At 33.9% G+C, this 15,520-nt stretch overlaps 1 protein-coding gene across 1 annotated transcript in view; it reads right to left on the bottom strand.

Annotated features, from left to right (window-relative positions):
- Positions 1-14,647, bottom strand: part of LOC100372793 (neuronal acetylcholine receptor subunit alpha-2-like) — a 31,854-nt gene extending 17,207 nt beyond the window's left edge. Inside the window, exons 1-2 of the mRNA XM_085490876.1 lie at positions 14,632-14,647; positions 11,548-11,693 (exon numbers count right to left, since the gene is read on the bottom strand). Coding sequence (XP_085347002.1) covers positions 11,548-11,693; positions 14,632-14,647 — 162 coding nt within the window. The remainder of the gene's footprint in view (positions 1-11,547; positions 11,694-14,631) is intronic.
- Positions 14,648-15,520: the final 873 nt, after the last annotated feature.

A 15,520-nucleotide genomic window follows, 5' to 3' on the forward strand; every position in this document is an offset into this window, starting at 1 on the left:
CTAACATGCCAAATAAGGAGTGCTAGACAGTCATGGTGACGTTTGACACGGCGTGTATAAAAGTGTTAATATGGTTTAGGCTTTAAACAATACATTAGATATTACATATAGGTGTAGGAATGTGAACATTAAAGTAATAAGCATGGGAAAGTTAACACGTATTGACATAGACAATTGAATGCAATTGTCATGTCATACGTGTATGCGGGTACCACATCAGATTGGTGACAGGCGTGCGTGTGGAATCATTTTATTATTCAACTATTCTTGTCATTGAATACGTGTATTTCAGTCAAAATCGGACATTTACGTCATTGATGTAAACAGTCTTGAATTTCTCCCATGATCAACTATAAAATGATCCACAGATAAGCGCTAAGAATGAACGCAACATTACGCTTAAAGTGCCCACACCTATATTGACAAATACGATGCGATGGGAACTCATAGTTATTCTATAATCAACCTGTGTATTATCCCGACTAGAAATATTGTCCATGAATACGACGCAAAACCACTGTATAATAACTACTAATTACTGTCACCATGTCGCAGTTCATGTAGCACTGACATGATAAATGGATTGTGAGGTCTCTGATTGTATGTTCTCTGTAATCATCTTTGGACTTTCACCGTAACTGAATTAATACATATATGAAGATAATCGTGCTTAACAACTAATATTTATTTAAGTGTCCGACTTTCACCTTTGCTGATCTGTGCATGTTATGCTAGTGATCAGAAATGACAAGCCCTGTCTAATTCGATGTCATCGGCTCATGACCTTTACCACACATGGGGACGTCTGCCAATTAAGTTTGAGTGTGTCTCGACGCATTTGTTGTTGACGATCGCGTCTGACATACAGGAAATAATCCTAGATTGGGATATTCTAGTACAAGGTACAATATACAATATTTGCCATTAATTTCAGCTTGAAGGTATATTGTTATATTGTGATTTTGTGCCAAATTAAAGGAAAGTGGTCACCATTTTGAATGAAATTGCTAAATAAACTGAGGTGCAGCCACGCATTATGAATATTCATATCAGTCATATCTATCCGATAAAAGGTTGAAACGTTGTGTTTTTTAACTACAAGTGGAAAATACTTTGAATTTGAACAACTTAAATCCCATCATTATGCCTTATATGTCTTGAGTGTCTGTAAAATGTGTAAGGACACTTAAACGTCAGGCAATCATTTTGAATCAAAATACGCATCAGAAATAACGTGTACGAGTAAACCACAATGCACGAATGTCACCAGATACGAATAACTGAGGGACAGAATACTAAAAAACATTGGGCTCAATAAATAATGGTGACAAATGCATTGCGATATTAAACTAAACGTTAACATAGTAGGTTGTAAAGAAATCGATTAATGAACCTAAGTATGATGTTGGATATTTTACCTAGTATAAGCAGGCTTGGGAATACACGTTAAATCAAGTGGTTATTTAAATTAGGAAAATTAGCATACATGTTGAACGATGACTACACACAATTTATTTTACGACAGAAAGATTGAGTCGCAAAAACAGAATAAATTTCTGTTGGCTCATCGCAACGCTGGGTTTTAGAAAAAATAATCTGTAAGAGTGGAAAGTGTACAGAGATAAAAACAATATGAATAGTTAATGCATAAATACTATAGCTATGTCAATAATAAAACAAGTAATACTTTTAGTGAAAAAAGAATATTTTATCACGGCTATGTAGCTTTATTATACATTATGTCTCGGTGATACGAAATGCATTTCGTAAAGATATACTGGAGGATATACTCAAATGAACATTAACAAAGAATTCCACCCACAGAAATGTACAGAAAACAAAGAGTTTTAAATCCTTGCCCTAATGCGTCTGTGAAATGACAAATCGGGTTAATACAAAACATGGACTAAGTATACTTTGGGTCGACCGTAAATGATTGCTTGCAGTGGGGATAACATATTTTGAGTAGAGACACGACCTTTGTCACAATACAGATACTCGTCTAGCCGATCAAAAATATTTATCAAATCGCAGACTATAATATATCAGTATTTGTAAATGTAAGAAATGAGCACTCCTTAAAAGAATATCACGTCCCGCCGCAAGCTCTTCCATAAAAACAGCTAATTGGGTTGAGAAATACAACATATTAACAATCAACTTTTAAAATGACCCCGCGAATCGAATACATGCGTACCACAGGTTAATCATATTTTAACAATATATATGTATTTAATATGGATAATTGATGTTTTTAATATAATAATATGTTAAAAAAATAGTTCATATTTCATTGAAAAAATAATAGACAATAACATTATATAGACTATATATTAATATGTATGTGAAACATAACGGTACAGGGGTGCTGTGAGGGCATTGTCAGAAACAACTCCTCGATGTCCTGTGGTGTTAGCTACATCTACACTGGCTGTTGTAATTTAAAGTACTAAGCAAGGTCAACACAAGTTTCCCGTAAACAAATTATTTTATAATTTCAACCACCTGTTGATACTGAACACTCAGAAGCCAGGACCACGACTTCACAGCTTGAAGTAACTCTACCCTCTAAATAACACATTGACACTTTTAGGTCAGCTGCTTTAAAATTTACAGCAGAGAATATTAACCAGTAATACACTTCGTCTCTTCCTAATGCAAGAATTTACCAGCTGTAACGTCATCGATGATTGGCTACTCGCGCTGTCAATCATTGGCTAGTTTATTGCTGAAATCATTTTCAAATTAAATAAAAGCATGGAACCTATGGTACATATATATAGTTCAATGTGCTCATCATAATAGTATTCCCACTTGGAACCTTTTCCCTATAAACAGATATTGTGGTTCATATGACACTGTCGATGAAAAAATGAAAACTTTTCTGAATAAAATAACATTTAAATTAACTCCTAACACAATGCATGTGTGGCGCATACCTTATATGTGACACGTTCCACAGATATAAAATATAAAGATATAAATACCAATAGATTAGCGATACTTGTTTTCATCTTCATATTGTAAATAAATGGCAGCACAAAACTAACAAAATATCATTTTTGTTAAATCGACAGGCATTTTTTTTAAATTTTGTCTGCAAGTCTGTATTTACTTTCTGACGCGTGACATACTCAAATATATAATATTTCTTTTTTGTAAGAAGCTTTTGTTATTATCGCTGTTAGTTAAGTATTTTTTTAGCAGTTACATGCTGACTTTCAAGATTTAATTTTAGTAGCATTGCGCCCAGCTGAACACACTTCAAAAAATATTCTTTGAATTTTCCCCTCACCGTAATTAATTGACTCTTATTGTCATCTTAAAGCTGTGTAAATTTAGTGTTTACCTGGGCAGACGTTCTTCTTTGTATTTTGACAAAAAACTCCTAGAAACGTCCATGAAGTTACGACAGCAATTAGTAGGCAAGATTATCGACGCAATCAACTTGTTTGTAATGTAGAAATATGATGTATACCGTTTGTAGAAGCGTCCGACGATACGTAACTAGAACCAAAAAAAGTCTGATGGGAATGGCTAACTATAATTCAGTAAAATCGGCAGATAAATACCCCCAAACCACGGATTGTCAAAGTGGTAGCGTGAGCTTGTGCCAGTTATATTGATATTCAAATGACTAATCTGTGTAACAGTGGCAGAGACGAATCACTCAAGCGTTTGTAGTAAACACCTATTGCGTGTTAGATAACGTCTGATTACACTGGAGATCGACGACTAAGTCTAAGGAGTGGTTAAACTATTCGAAGAGAAACGGAAATTCTATTTTGATTGGTTGAATTGTGGAGTAAATGAAAAAAACGGCGATTTCAAGAAGAGAATTCAAGTGATGATCATGTGAACGCTACATGTCCCACCAACAAAAACTAGGCATGCCATGTGACAATAATGTATCAGTTCTTTCACATTTCATGCTGGTGTACTGATAAAAAGTTTTACTCATTGAATCTCATACTATTGTTCATGGTACGGTTTATCTTATTTTGGAAGATTTAGTGATCTTGACTTTCCCAAGTCCAATTTATATAAAACGTCATACCTGAAAAAGCATTTTTGTAGCAGCCATTCGAAAACATAGTAGCTCAGTTGCAGACATTGTTGATTGATTTTTTTATTTTGGCTTGTTAAACGGAACGCATTGAATGGGAAATTATTAAAACAGACAAGATAAATGATTGATTACGTGACTGTTCTTACAGTAACATACAAATCAATATTGATCTGCCCCCGTCGTGTGTGATTCGTGGAGCCGAGAAAGCGTGATTGATCGTGTTAATGTCTTGCCTGAAATCGTTTGTGAGTGAGATGATTAGTTTTTTATTCCAGTTTGACCCACAACGATGCATTTGGATCCACACTTTAAACGCACATCCGTATCACATCGTCTGAACAAAATATTTTTAGGAATACTATTGTTTTAATTCATTGCACTACCTCGAACAAAATAAATACGAATATCAACATTAACAGTGGTGGTAAATTAACATTGTATTGTTTTGAGTTAATCTATGGAGCCTATACGCACATACTATTGATTTTGGCAGAAAAACTACATTTTAACCTAATTATTTGACATTCTGCGTTCTTTTGACATCAGCATTTTCAAAATGTTATAATTCTTTTCATCACTTATTAAAAACATTTGGGAATTTGTTCAATTTAAATAAGACTCCCACTGACTTAAACTTACTTAATACACACGAAAAAAAAAAACTTGTGTGAGCTATATTATAGTGGAAATAAAACATTACTATTTGCTTAAGAGATTAAAATATGAGCAATTGAAATAGAATATTGTTAACGACCATTCTGTAATCCTCCTACATTATTACCGTAACTGAAATGTTTATAGGTGAACTAGCGAAGCATGTCTATGATTGTGTATCGTCACATTCAATCATAAACACTCGCCACATTGTATTGTTAACGTATGTATGGCATTTTAAACACATTTTGTGGGTTTTTTGCAACTACATTTCGCATCAATACGCGGAAGCGGAATTACAAGTCCAAGAGCACAAAACGAACGACTTATTAAGAGTAAACACGTTAAACCGGAATCATACAATCATACAAATAACTGACATTCTCTAAATTGTTCATTCTATGACATTGATTTGATAATCGAGTGATTATATTCGTTAGATAAATTTTCCTGCTCAAGTTTTTTTTTTACTTAGAGATGATTTACTGTTATTATTGTACTATTATTCGAATTATTTGAAATCGATAACTTTGATAAATAAGTGTCAAAATTTTAAAGAACAACGATTACGTACAAATGTTGAATTTCACTTGTTCGAAACAATAACAGTACAATGAAGACATTTCGTTGTCAACATTGGGAAATTCCTTTTTTCAAAAAATCTGAATGGAAACAACGAAATGTATTCAGTATGCACAATGACAATTTTCGTATTTTTCGTACCAATTACACAACAAGAAAAGGACAAAATCAATATTTATCGTATTCAATTAGAAATGTACTCTTAACGTGGTACACTACTAGTTCTAAACCCTTTAGATTTTGCATGCATTTTGTGTTTCATGCTTGTGAGGTCAACATTGTTTATTTGTGAATACAACCCCTTCTTGGTTAACGCCTAGACTCGGTAATCTTGAAAATATATATTGACTTTTCCCAGGGTAATGTGCTTCAATATATCAACCCAACATATTGTTTTACTTATGAAAGTGAACTTCTAAGGTTGTGGTTTGTGTGCCAGAGAGATTATAGTATGACAGTATCATATCTGCATTTTGTTTCTATTTCTATTTCTAAACTGAAACTTGTCCACCCTTCCTCGTGTAATAATGTGTTTACACTGGCAATAATGTGAGTTTGGATATACCATTGTTGTAACATTGAGGTTTTTTTTGGCAGATATAATATGTTTGTGGTTGAATATAAAAACATTGCTACACAGATGAACTTAGATAACATCAATGTGATTTGAACCTAAGATTTCGTACAGAAACCATTTCATTAATGACGGGTGGTCCTGCAATCACTTTGAGTATAGATCCATATAGTATATAGTACCAATAAACCATTCTCCAAATATCAGTAGTCTAGAAAAAATATACTGACAAAATCGATGGAAGAGGAACATCACAACCCCCTACAAGAGAGTCAGACCAAATGTTCTTTTCTAACTAATTTGATTATGTAGTTTGATGTAGAAAATAAACAACTCCAGATGAATCCCTAAACAGGTATTTGTTTTTTTTGTACTATGTCCATGACAACAGAGATGTTTTAATATCAGCTATAAATACACAGCAGTAGGCAGTTGTTTAAGCCAAAACATCTCTCTGTTGTTGTGAACTGAGATTGAGTTTATTTGTATGTATAAACGGGAGTGATCATCTTGATTAAAATGATAATAAGGTTTAAGGTCCAAAGATTGAATCATCCCATGCCGATGTCCACTCATTCTTGAATGAAAACTGTCTCTTTTGTTTCATAAGGACAACACAGTTGGCACTCTATAACAAACGTTGTCAGTAGAGATATCAAGAGTTTTCATATATCTATCACGATACACCTGTCCTATCCAACATTAACGTATTATCGCGATTACCCCTTACAATGAAGTAGTCGAAATATTTTAATTTTTAGATGATCGTGATTTTAGATCGAGATAGTTAGTCGCCATACATTGACTAATTATACACTGCAAACATATTTACAGATGAAAATGAATATATGAGATGTTTTGTGGTCAGTGATTTGTATTCATGAGTAGATGCTATATCATAAAATAATAACCTAACTCAGTGGTGCAATTGTGCAAAGTTCCATTATTCTTCTCAAACATGACACTATTTGTGCTTCTAAGCTTGATTAATATACGCTACATGTAAGATATGGTAATACCATAATCATGATAATATGCAAATGAATGTTTTGTAATAGCATAACATATATAAATTCACTAAGACCACTAATTCTCCCAGATTTCGTATATATTTAAAAGCTTCATCGTTCTTACGGGCTTACCTACACATATATAATTCACTACAGATAATGCTATATGTGATGATTCATTGTATATTTTATAACGCGCCTCAAATTTAAGTATTGGGGTGCGAGATTTGCACATGGTGATTAAATAACAACTCCTTCAATGACTTTATACGAGGAGCAAGGGATTTATAGACATCGTCAAGTGAGATGGCTAATTTGCGCTGGATCAATACACAGATCACAGAAAGCTTTGAAAGAATTCCCAGGTGGCGAGAGCTCTATTATAGACAACGATTCGGGTTCGTGACCGAAATTGTACGCGACTGTGATGATACACTGCATTACACCACATTACATCAGTCAAGAATTAAGTGTTGTTATAACCACATTTCGGCCAAATAGTCGAGGGGATAGCAATACACTGAAAATCAATTATATATTTAAAATAGTCCTCTGAGTAAATTAAATATTGCGCTGCGTCCACTCACGACAAAAATAGTTCTGGTAACTAAGAAGTAGTGGGAACACTAAGAATAAATAATGATTCAAAACATATTTTAAAAGATCCATTGTATTTGCTCGTACTGGGACTCGCTTTTTTACAACACATATAAATGAATTAATACATTTTGTAAAAAAAAAACGGTTTTGTCGAAATATGTTTGCAATGATAATAAGTTCAATATGTATTAAATCAATATGTGGTTTCTGTTCAGGTGAGTGTTGTGTAATCCGATACAAAACTATAACATAACTTATGTTAAGCAGGAAACTAATTTCGTCATGGCAACTGTAAAACCGTGCGGATATTGATCTTCTGTAAATTGTATTCTACTACACATTGGGGGAAACTATTAACTGTTTTGCGTTATTGAAACGGGACTTGGGGACACGCTTCACCGATTACGAAAATCGCAACTAAAATCAATAGTCCTCGTGTTGAATAGCGAAAACGATATCTGCATTGTATCTGGGCAACAAAAAATAATTACCTCATCATATTTGTAGACACTGTGGCAATGTATAGAAACCAATTCGGCGATGCGTAAGTTTGATCGACTTTCCGTTCCAATAGTTTTTTTGTTTTGATGTAGAGGAGAATAGGAGATTGAATTATTTCGGATCATAGCATCCACAAATATTCTACTATACTGGCATTATATTAGCTGTGTACGTTCTTCAACGTTTTATATTTATATGTCTCAATAATAAGTTATTATACATGAATTTAAGAATAAAAACAACATTCATCCTTTCATAATTCTGGGGAATACTTGATTCCCGAAAAAGGTAAAGATATCATGATACATTATTATGTATATACTTTTTTAGATATATATAAGATTAAAAACAACCATACGTGTTGAGGTAAAATACCTACTTCTATTTAAATTCACTTTCGATATGAAATGTGAACGAACTGTAAAAGGGCGTTAGTCGTCGCGCCGCGTCGTTTTCGATATGCGACTCATAGCGACGTATGCAACGCGTGTAAAATACATTGTTTATTGACATGAAATTCGAACACGCGCTGCGCGACGACCACCGCGCTTTAATATCTGATGAACATGCTAACATATGTATGTATCACTAACTCATAGAGACGTGTTGATTTCTTCTGCGACTTTTAATAACGTGTGATTTTCGTGTACAAAACACAGAAACACCATTTACGTGTAAAAACATGTTGCAGATCATTGCTGGAAATGTGGCATATAATAAACATCGTGACCACCAGTAATTACTCCCGTCATGACACTACTAGTGAGACATAACATCTTGTACCGACTCGATTTACGCTTTAAGGTTTCACTGGACAAAATCGTTGATATGCGATTGTATATGCTTATATACATTTTATGTAAATTCACGGTATACGTTCAGTATACGCAGATATGATAATTTTAAGTGTCAAAGCTACGGGGTTATATTTCATTTGTCCAAGTGAGTAACCATACATACACACATAGATTTTATGACGACGTTTGTCGACGAGATTTTATATGAAGAGTTATTTAACACAATTATTTAGATAGGAAATAACAATTTACCAGTTAAATAGCAACACGGGTTGTGCATTATTAAAGTATGTACACAGTCATTCTTATTTGGAAACCCACATTCTTCAATTTTCGGAAAGCTGGGTAGTGAAATATATATATATATGTATTTACTCTTTCCAATGCAATTATAATTGAAGATATATGTACTTGTCCGAGTATGGTTTCGATTACACTACAGAACAAACAGTTTCTAGGTATGCGTGAAAACGAAACAACCCAATGAAATATATGTTACGAATTTTCTAATTATAAAGGAACAGAGATATCCTGACTAATCGGGAAAAACACACACTGGATTATAAGAATTGTCGCCAGATGCTAACTTGTTATAATTTCCTGAAGCTATTATATTTGTCATTCCTTCCCTAAAAAGACAGTCACTTCGAAGAGTTGTTTCTGACACATATTATCAGGGGAATTATATTTCTCACTGTATGTGAATTGGTTTTGACTATCCGTGGATTCACATTGTCATTATGTGTGGATTGATACATGAATATATTTCAATTCGTTCTGTGACTATTCGTAGATCTGAATTTTGACTATTCGATGATTCGCATTGTTATTATTTGTGGATTTGTACTTGAATATATATTAATTCGTACTATGACTATTCGTAGATCTGTATTGTGACTATTCGATGATTCGCATTGTTATTATTTGTAGATTTGTACTTGAATATATATTAATTCGTACTATGACTATTCGTAGTTCTGTATTTTGACTATTCGATGATTCGCATTGTTATTATTTGTGGATTTGTACTTGAATATATGTTAATTCGTTCTGTGACTATTCGTAGATCTGTATTTTGACTATTCGATGATTCGCATTGTTATTATTTGTGGATTTGTGTTTGAATATATATTAATTCGTACTATGACTATTCGTAGATCTATATTTTGACTATTCGTGGATTCGCATTGTTATTATTTGTGAATTTGTACTTGAATATATATTAATTCGTACTATGACTATTCGTAGATCTGTATTTTGACTATTCGATGATTCGCATTGTTATTATTTGTGGATTTGTACTTGAATATATGTTAATTCGTTCTGTGACTATTCGTAGATCTGTATTTTGACTATTCGATGATTCGCATTGTTATTATTTGTGGATTTGTACTTGAATATATGTTAATTCGTACTGTCACTATTCGTAGATCTGTATTTTGACTATTCGAGGATTCGCATTGTCATTATTCGTGGATTTATACTGGAATATATGTTAATTCGTGTTTTGACTATTCATAGATCTATGTTGTAACTATTCGTACTGCCACTATTCGTGGTTTAGTATTTGAATACACACCATTTTGTACTTGGACTATTTGTGGGGGCGTACTGTCACTAAGAGTCGGAATCACATTATAAATAATACAGACAGGTCGCGATACTCTGGGGCATGTGCGTGTCTTTTTAATACAACATACAACACCCATACACACTGTGTTAAATCATATACCCAAGATACAGAGAACAAATGGGGTTAACCTCAAAGAAAATCAACGTATGTATTGTACGATGTTACCCAAAATAATTCAAATTTATATCTTGAGGAGAAACAACAACGATCATGAAATGCGTTCTACAGTTGCTATAAGCAAATCATGTTTTCTGATGTCAAATTATGCTAATTCTTCAATTTGCTGCCTGTCACTGTTACAAGCACTTTCCTTTTGCTGTAGAAAAATATAACGTACACATACTATGTCTTTAATATGTGTATATAAGAGTGGACAATATTGTTGTAGATACAGGTCATATTGCAATAATTTTGATTTATTATTTTTATCTATTATCATACAATAGCGTTAATACAAACACGTGCTATAATGCTAGACATATTAATCAATTTGTTTTCAGAAATTTGACAAATTGGTAGCCATATGTTCGTCTCAAAAGAATCACTTTATTTTAGCGTGTCATCTAGCCATTTTCTCGAGCATAATGAGTTGCAGTAAATAGTTTTGTGATTTATTATTCGTTTATCCATCATTATTCATTAACCTTTTTCGAATAATATTGTTACAACAAACAAGGCGTAATGATCTACGGATGACATTTGGATCATAAAACCATGTTGTTTTGAATATGTCATTAACTGTATCTTAGACAAGCCTGGGCCTGATCCTATTTTAATTTTATTTGAATAGTAGACATTGCGAGTTAATTTGTGAATTAGTTAGTTATTTGCCCCAAAATTACTTGTGCATTGAAGACAACTATTCACTAATGATCGGATTGTCCGTAAATGATTTCCCCTATAGACTGTTTGGAATAATAATTAACGAGAGGTATCGGGGTAATATGGACATATATTCAGTCCATGACATATAATGTTACTGTGTTTATTTCACTTGAAACAAGGTCACACATAACAAATAATTTATGCTATACAGAACTGTCACATATATTCAAATTTAGATAAATAAATAATAACTGTCTACAAAACGAGGTAATATATTATGTCTTTTAAATTGCAGTACTTACCACGTCCATTAGCTGAACAATGGAAAGACCAAATTTCACACTGAGAATGTCCCGGGGGTCTTTTACTGGCCGCACTAGGGTGTCGTACTCGCTGTTATATAACATATCGCGAACAAGCTGTCTCTCTGCGTTGGACGCATGGGCACCTGTTGAAATAAAAACCAACGCATGCATCAGTATAAAAAGTGGTTTTATTTTAGACAAGCGCAAACTCACGTCAGAATCTGTGCATTACATATACTACCTAATGTGTAGATAGTTAGCGCTAGCGATACACGTTGTGTTTTTATAGACAGTGTTCGGCGAATATTCATAGACTACATGTTTTGCAGCATTAATACTTAAGATTTAGTGTCCTGGTTTATCCGTGGGTACACACGATCGGCTTGATTCGCTTATCAAGGTGTGCACTGGCATTCTTTTCCAAACGAATCCTCTCAAATGTCTCTACGTATAAAAGTTCTTTCCAGTTACTAGAATTACTACTTACTTTCTAGTTATAATTACGAAAATGGTCGCGTATGACAAAGGATAAGTCTCTTAATTATTTGATTATGCGTCGCTGTTCCATTTCTTTGTCACTACTTGATATCAAGCATTGACCACATACCAAAGAACTCATATATGAATTTGAAGCAAATGATCTGCGTTTTTGTAAACCTTCAATAATTGAATACACAATTCTGAAACTGTTGAACATACATGCGTTTAAACTGCATTACATGGACGTGGAAGTAATTAGGATTCTCGCGTTTAAAATAAACTGCATTTCACTCGAGAAAATAGATGAGAAATAACTACGTAAAGTAATTATGAAGGTTTTGCACGTGGCACTTTTTAACTTCCATGGCAGTAAAGTGATACCGCGTGCACAGTTACTGTAAAAATTTACTGTTGATTAAAGGTAGTATTACACTTTTTACATTGATCTAAAGAAGTGATTAAGAGCACTGTGACCCTAGGCAAATAGATTCAAAAAACAGGTACTTTGTAAATGTATATTGGAGGATCATAATACTGCCTGACTCTTCTACATGACAAGTCAAGTCACCTTTTACAAATTACGTCTATTTGTTCTAAAATTAACAACAAATTGTCGAAAATTATTTTGTGGGCGCTAAAACATGTAGCTACATAGTTAAACTCTCGTTCTCGTGATTTGAAAATATTTACATGAATATAGTAGTGGTGTTTAAATTAGTTTATGTAAATGCGTAGTGTATCATGTTGGTGCATTGTTAACTGAACCAAAATTGTCTCAGAAAACAGTCTTAGAATTAATTGTTTCACATACATTATTGGATATATTTATATGTGTGAAAACAGTTTTCAGTGTAGCGACACAGAAATTTATTTATGCAGTTCGGTTTAATGTGAAACTTACTGGCATGACATTTCTGACAAGAAGACACAGCATTGAAAAAATGGCGTCTTGCATTACATAATCTGAAAACAATTATCGACGAATGCAATACAATAACAAGTCATTGTCAATGACACGTCCCTGTTCCGTTCCGTTCATATTTGAGTGACATATACATTCAAAGCAGATCATGACCGAAATCTCAGACCACTGAAACCGAAATGCACCTGCATATGTACAACACATTGTATGATGTGAGTGAAGTGTGGTCTTGATCTGTCCAGGCATGTCCGAGATATGGAGCGAAAACTAAATTCTTTAAAACAAAATGGTCCACCAGTCTGCCATTTTGAACGAGGAAAATTGGTGTGCATCAAGCTTATATTATGGTTAATATATGCACTAAATCTGAACAAAATCCATCCATGCATGACTGAGATCCGGTTCTGGAATTGTGAAAATACGTGGTTTTGATGCATTTTCTGCCTTAAAATGGCCATCATTCAGCTATTGTTAAGCGGATCATGAAACAAATGCACATATCTATTTGTGACATGATGTACCATGTGTGTGTGAAGTTTGAACTTGATCAATCCAGACATGTCTCGGATACGGATCCAGAACTGAATTCTTTAAAACAAAATGGCCGCCAGTCGGCCATTTCTAACTTGATCCGAAAAAAATGACGTGCATCAAGGTCCTATTAGGTTTAATGTATGTACCAAATTTGAACAAAATAACTGAGATTCGGGTCCGGAATGGTGAAAATGTGCGATTTCAATGCATTTTCGGCCTTAAAGCGGCCGCCATTTTGCTATCGTTAATGAGATCATGGAACAAATGCACATACATATTTGTGACATGATTTACCTTGTGTGTGTGAAGTTTGACCTCGATCAATCCAGGCATGTCTCAGATACAGATCCAGAACTGAATTCTTTAAAACAAAATGGCCGCCATTTCAAACCCGATCCCCCCAAAAAATGACGTGCATCAAGGTCCTATTATGTTTAATGTATGTACCAAATTTGAATGGTGAAAATGTGCGATTTTGATGCATTTTCGGCCTTAAAATGGCCGCTATTCGGCTATCATTAATCAGATCATGAAAAAAATGCATGTGCATATGTCCCATATAATGTGTGATGTATGAGTGAAGTTTGAACGTAATCGGTCCATGCATGTTCGAGATACAGGTGATCACGGACGCACGGACGCACACAGGGCAAACCATAAGTCCCCGTTTTCGGACTACGTTCGAACGGGGACTAATTAATCACTGAAATAAGTGACATCTTATTTATACCACTTTTACTGTGCTCGCTGCCTATTCAATATAGCGAAGTAGTGTTAGTAATATAAGCATACTCGGTGAGTGTCTAAATATGGCGTCGTTACAATATCATTGGGAGGACTCTGTGACACGAATGTTTCCCATCGAGTTACTTACTCAATAACCATGCTTAAAAAATAATCAAACAATTTTATGAAAAACGCGTGATATTACAACTTCGAGGTAGTCAATACACTATTCGACGTTGTCAATACGTTAGAGCGTACTTAAATAGTGACATGTTTCATAGTCATCAGACCTCTCTATCATGCTGAATGATTGCAGCTTTTCATATCTTCACTACTATTTATTAAAAAGACATCTATTTGTTCGCACATATCACCTCGCGTTTGTCGCCTTGTTACCAGAGACCAAACTCATTTCCTACCTTCCACACGAGTCATTGTTATAGATCTTATCAAGTATACAGATACGAATCAACACAACTGCGCATCAACCTTGGCGGTGACCTCTATATGTTATGAATCCACCTTGATAAATGCAACTCGAAACCAAGTCATATTTAGTATTTATCCGCAAGCCTGCAGTACACCCATATTATAAAGGTCAATGTCGTTGGCGATAATTTACTGACAATACCAATATATATATATATTGTCATGGTAACAGTTTCTTTCTTTATCTCATCTTCTTTCACAGTGCATTGGAGAACTAATTACATTTTGGGGATGATACAGTTGTCTTTAAGCTTATACGTACTTTGGAACAGCGATTTAGGCTTGTGTACGTAATTATAGTGAATCTACCAGGTTCGCCTTGTAATCAAATGCGGTAACAGATGCCGTAAACATGTCGGTAACATTTCAATTTGACGTGTATTCCCTCTCTTTAATCCTATTATTTGTTGCCTTGGTGACAAACAGTTATGTAACATTTATTGCAAAAATTACTTTTTGATCACGCTGTTATGACCACGCGTAATTGTTTTAATTCAAATATTTAAAATTTACCAATCATGTATAAATTAGTTTTCAAATTATTTGTATATTTAAAGTATGTTGAATACTGAATGAATTCTGGGATAATATGTACGATGACTAAAATTGAGAAATATTATTGCTCAATTGTAATGTATAGATCAAATGCTAACACTCAGCTGATTGTATGTGTGTGCGTTCTCCGAATACAATTCAACCTTTATATTATTTGATGCTTTCCGATTATAACAATCATATATACAAACATTGTCGTCACATCGGCGATCATACGGATAATCTCCACGAATTTTGATGACAAACACATACGTGGATACGTAC

Source organism: Saccoglossus kowalevskii, chromosome 16, assembly GCF_978046115.1.
Source record: "Saccoglossus kowalevskii chromosome 16, keSacKowa6.1, whole genome shotgun sequence".
NCBI lineage: Eukaryota > Metazoa > Hemichordata > Enteropneusta > Harrimaniidae > Saccoglossus > Saccoglossus kowalevskii.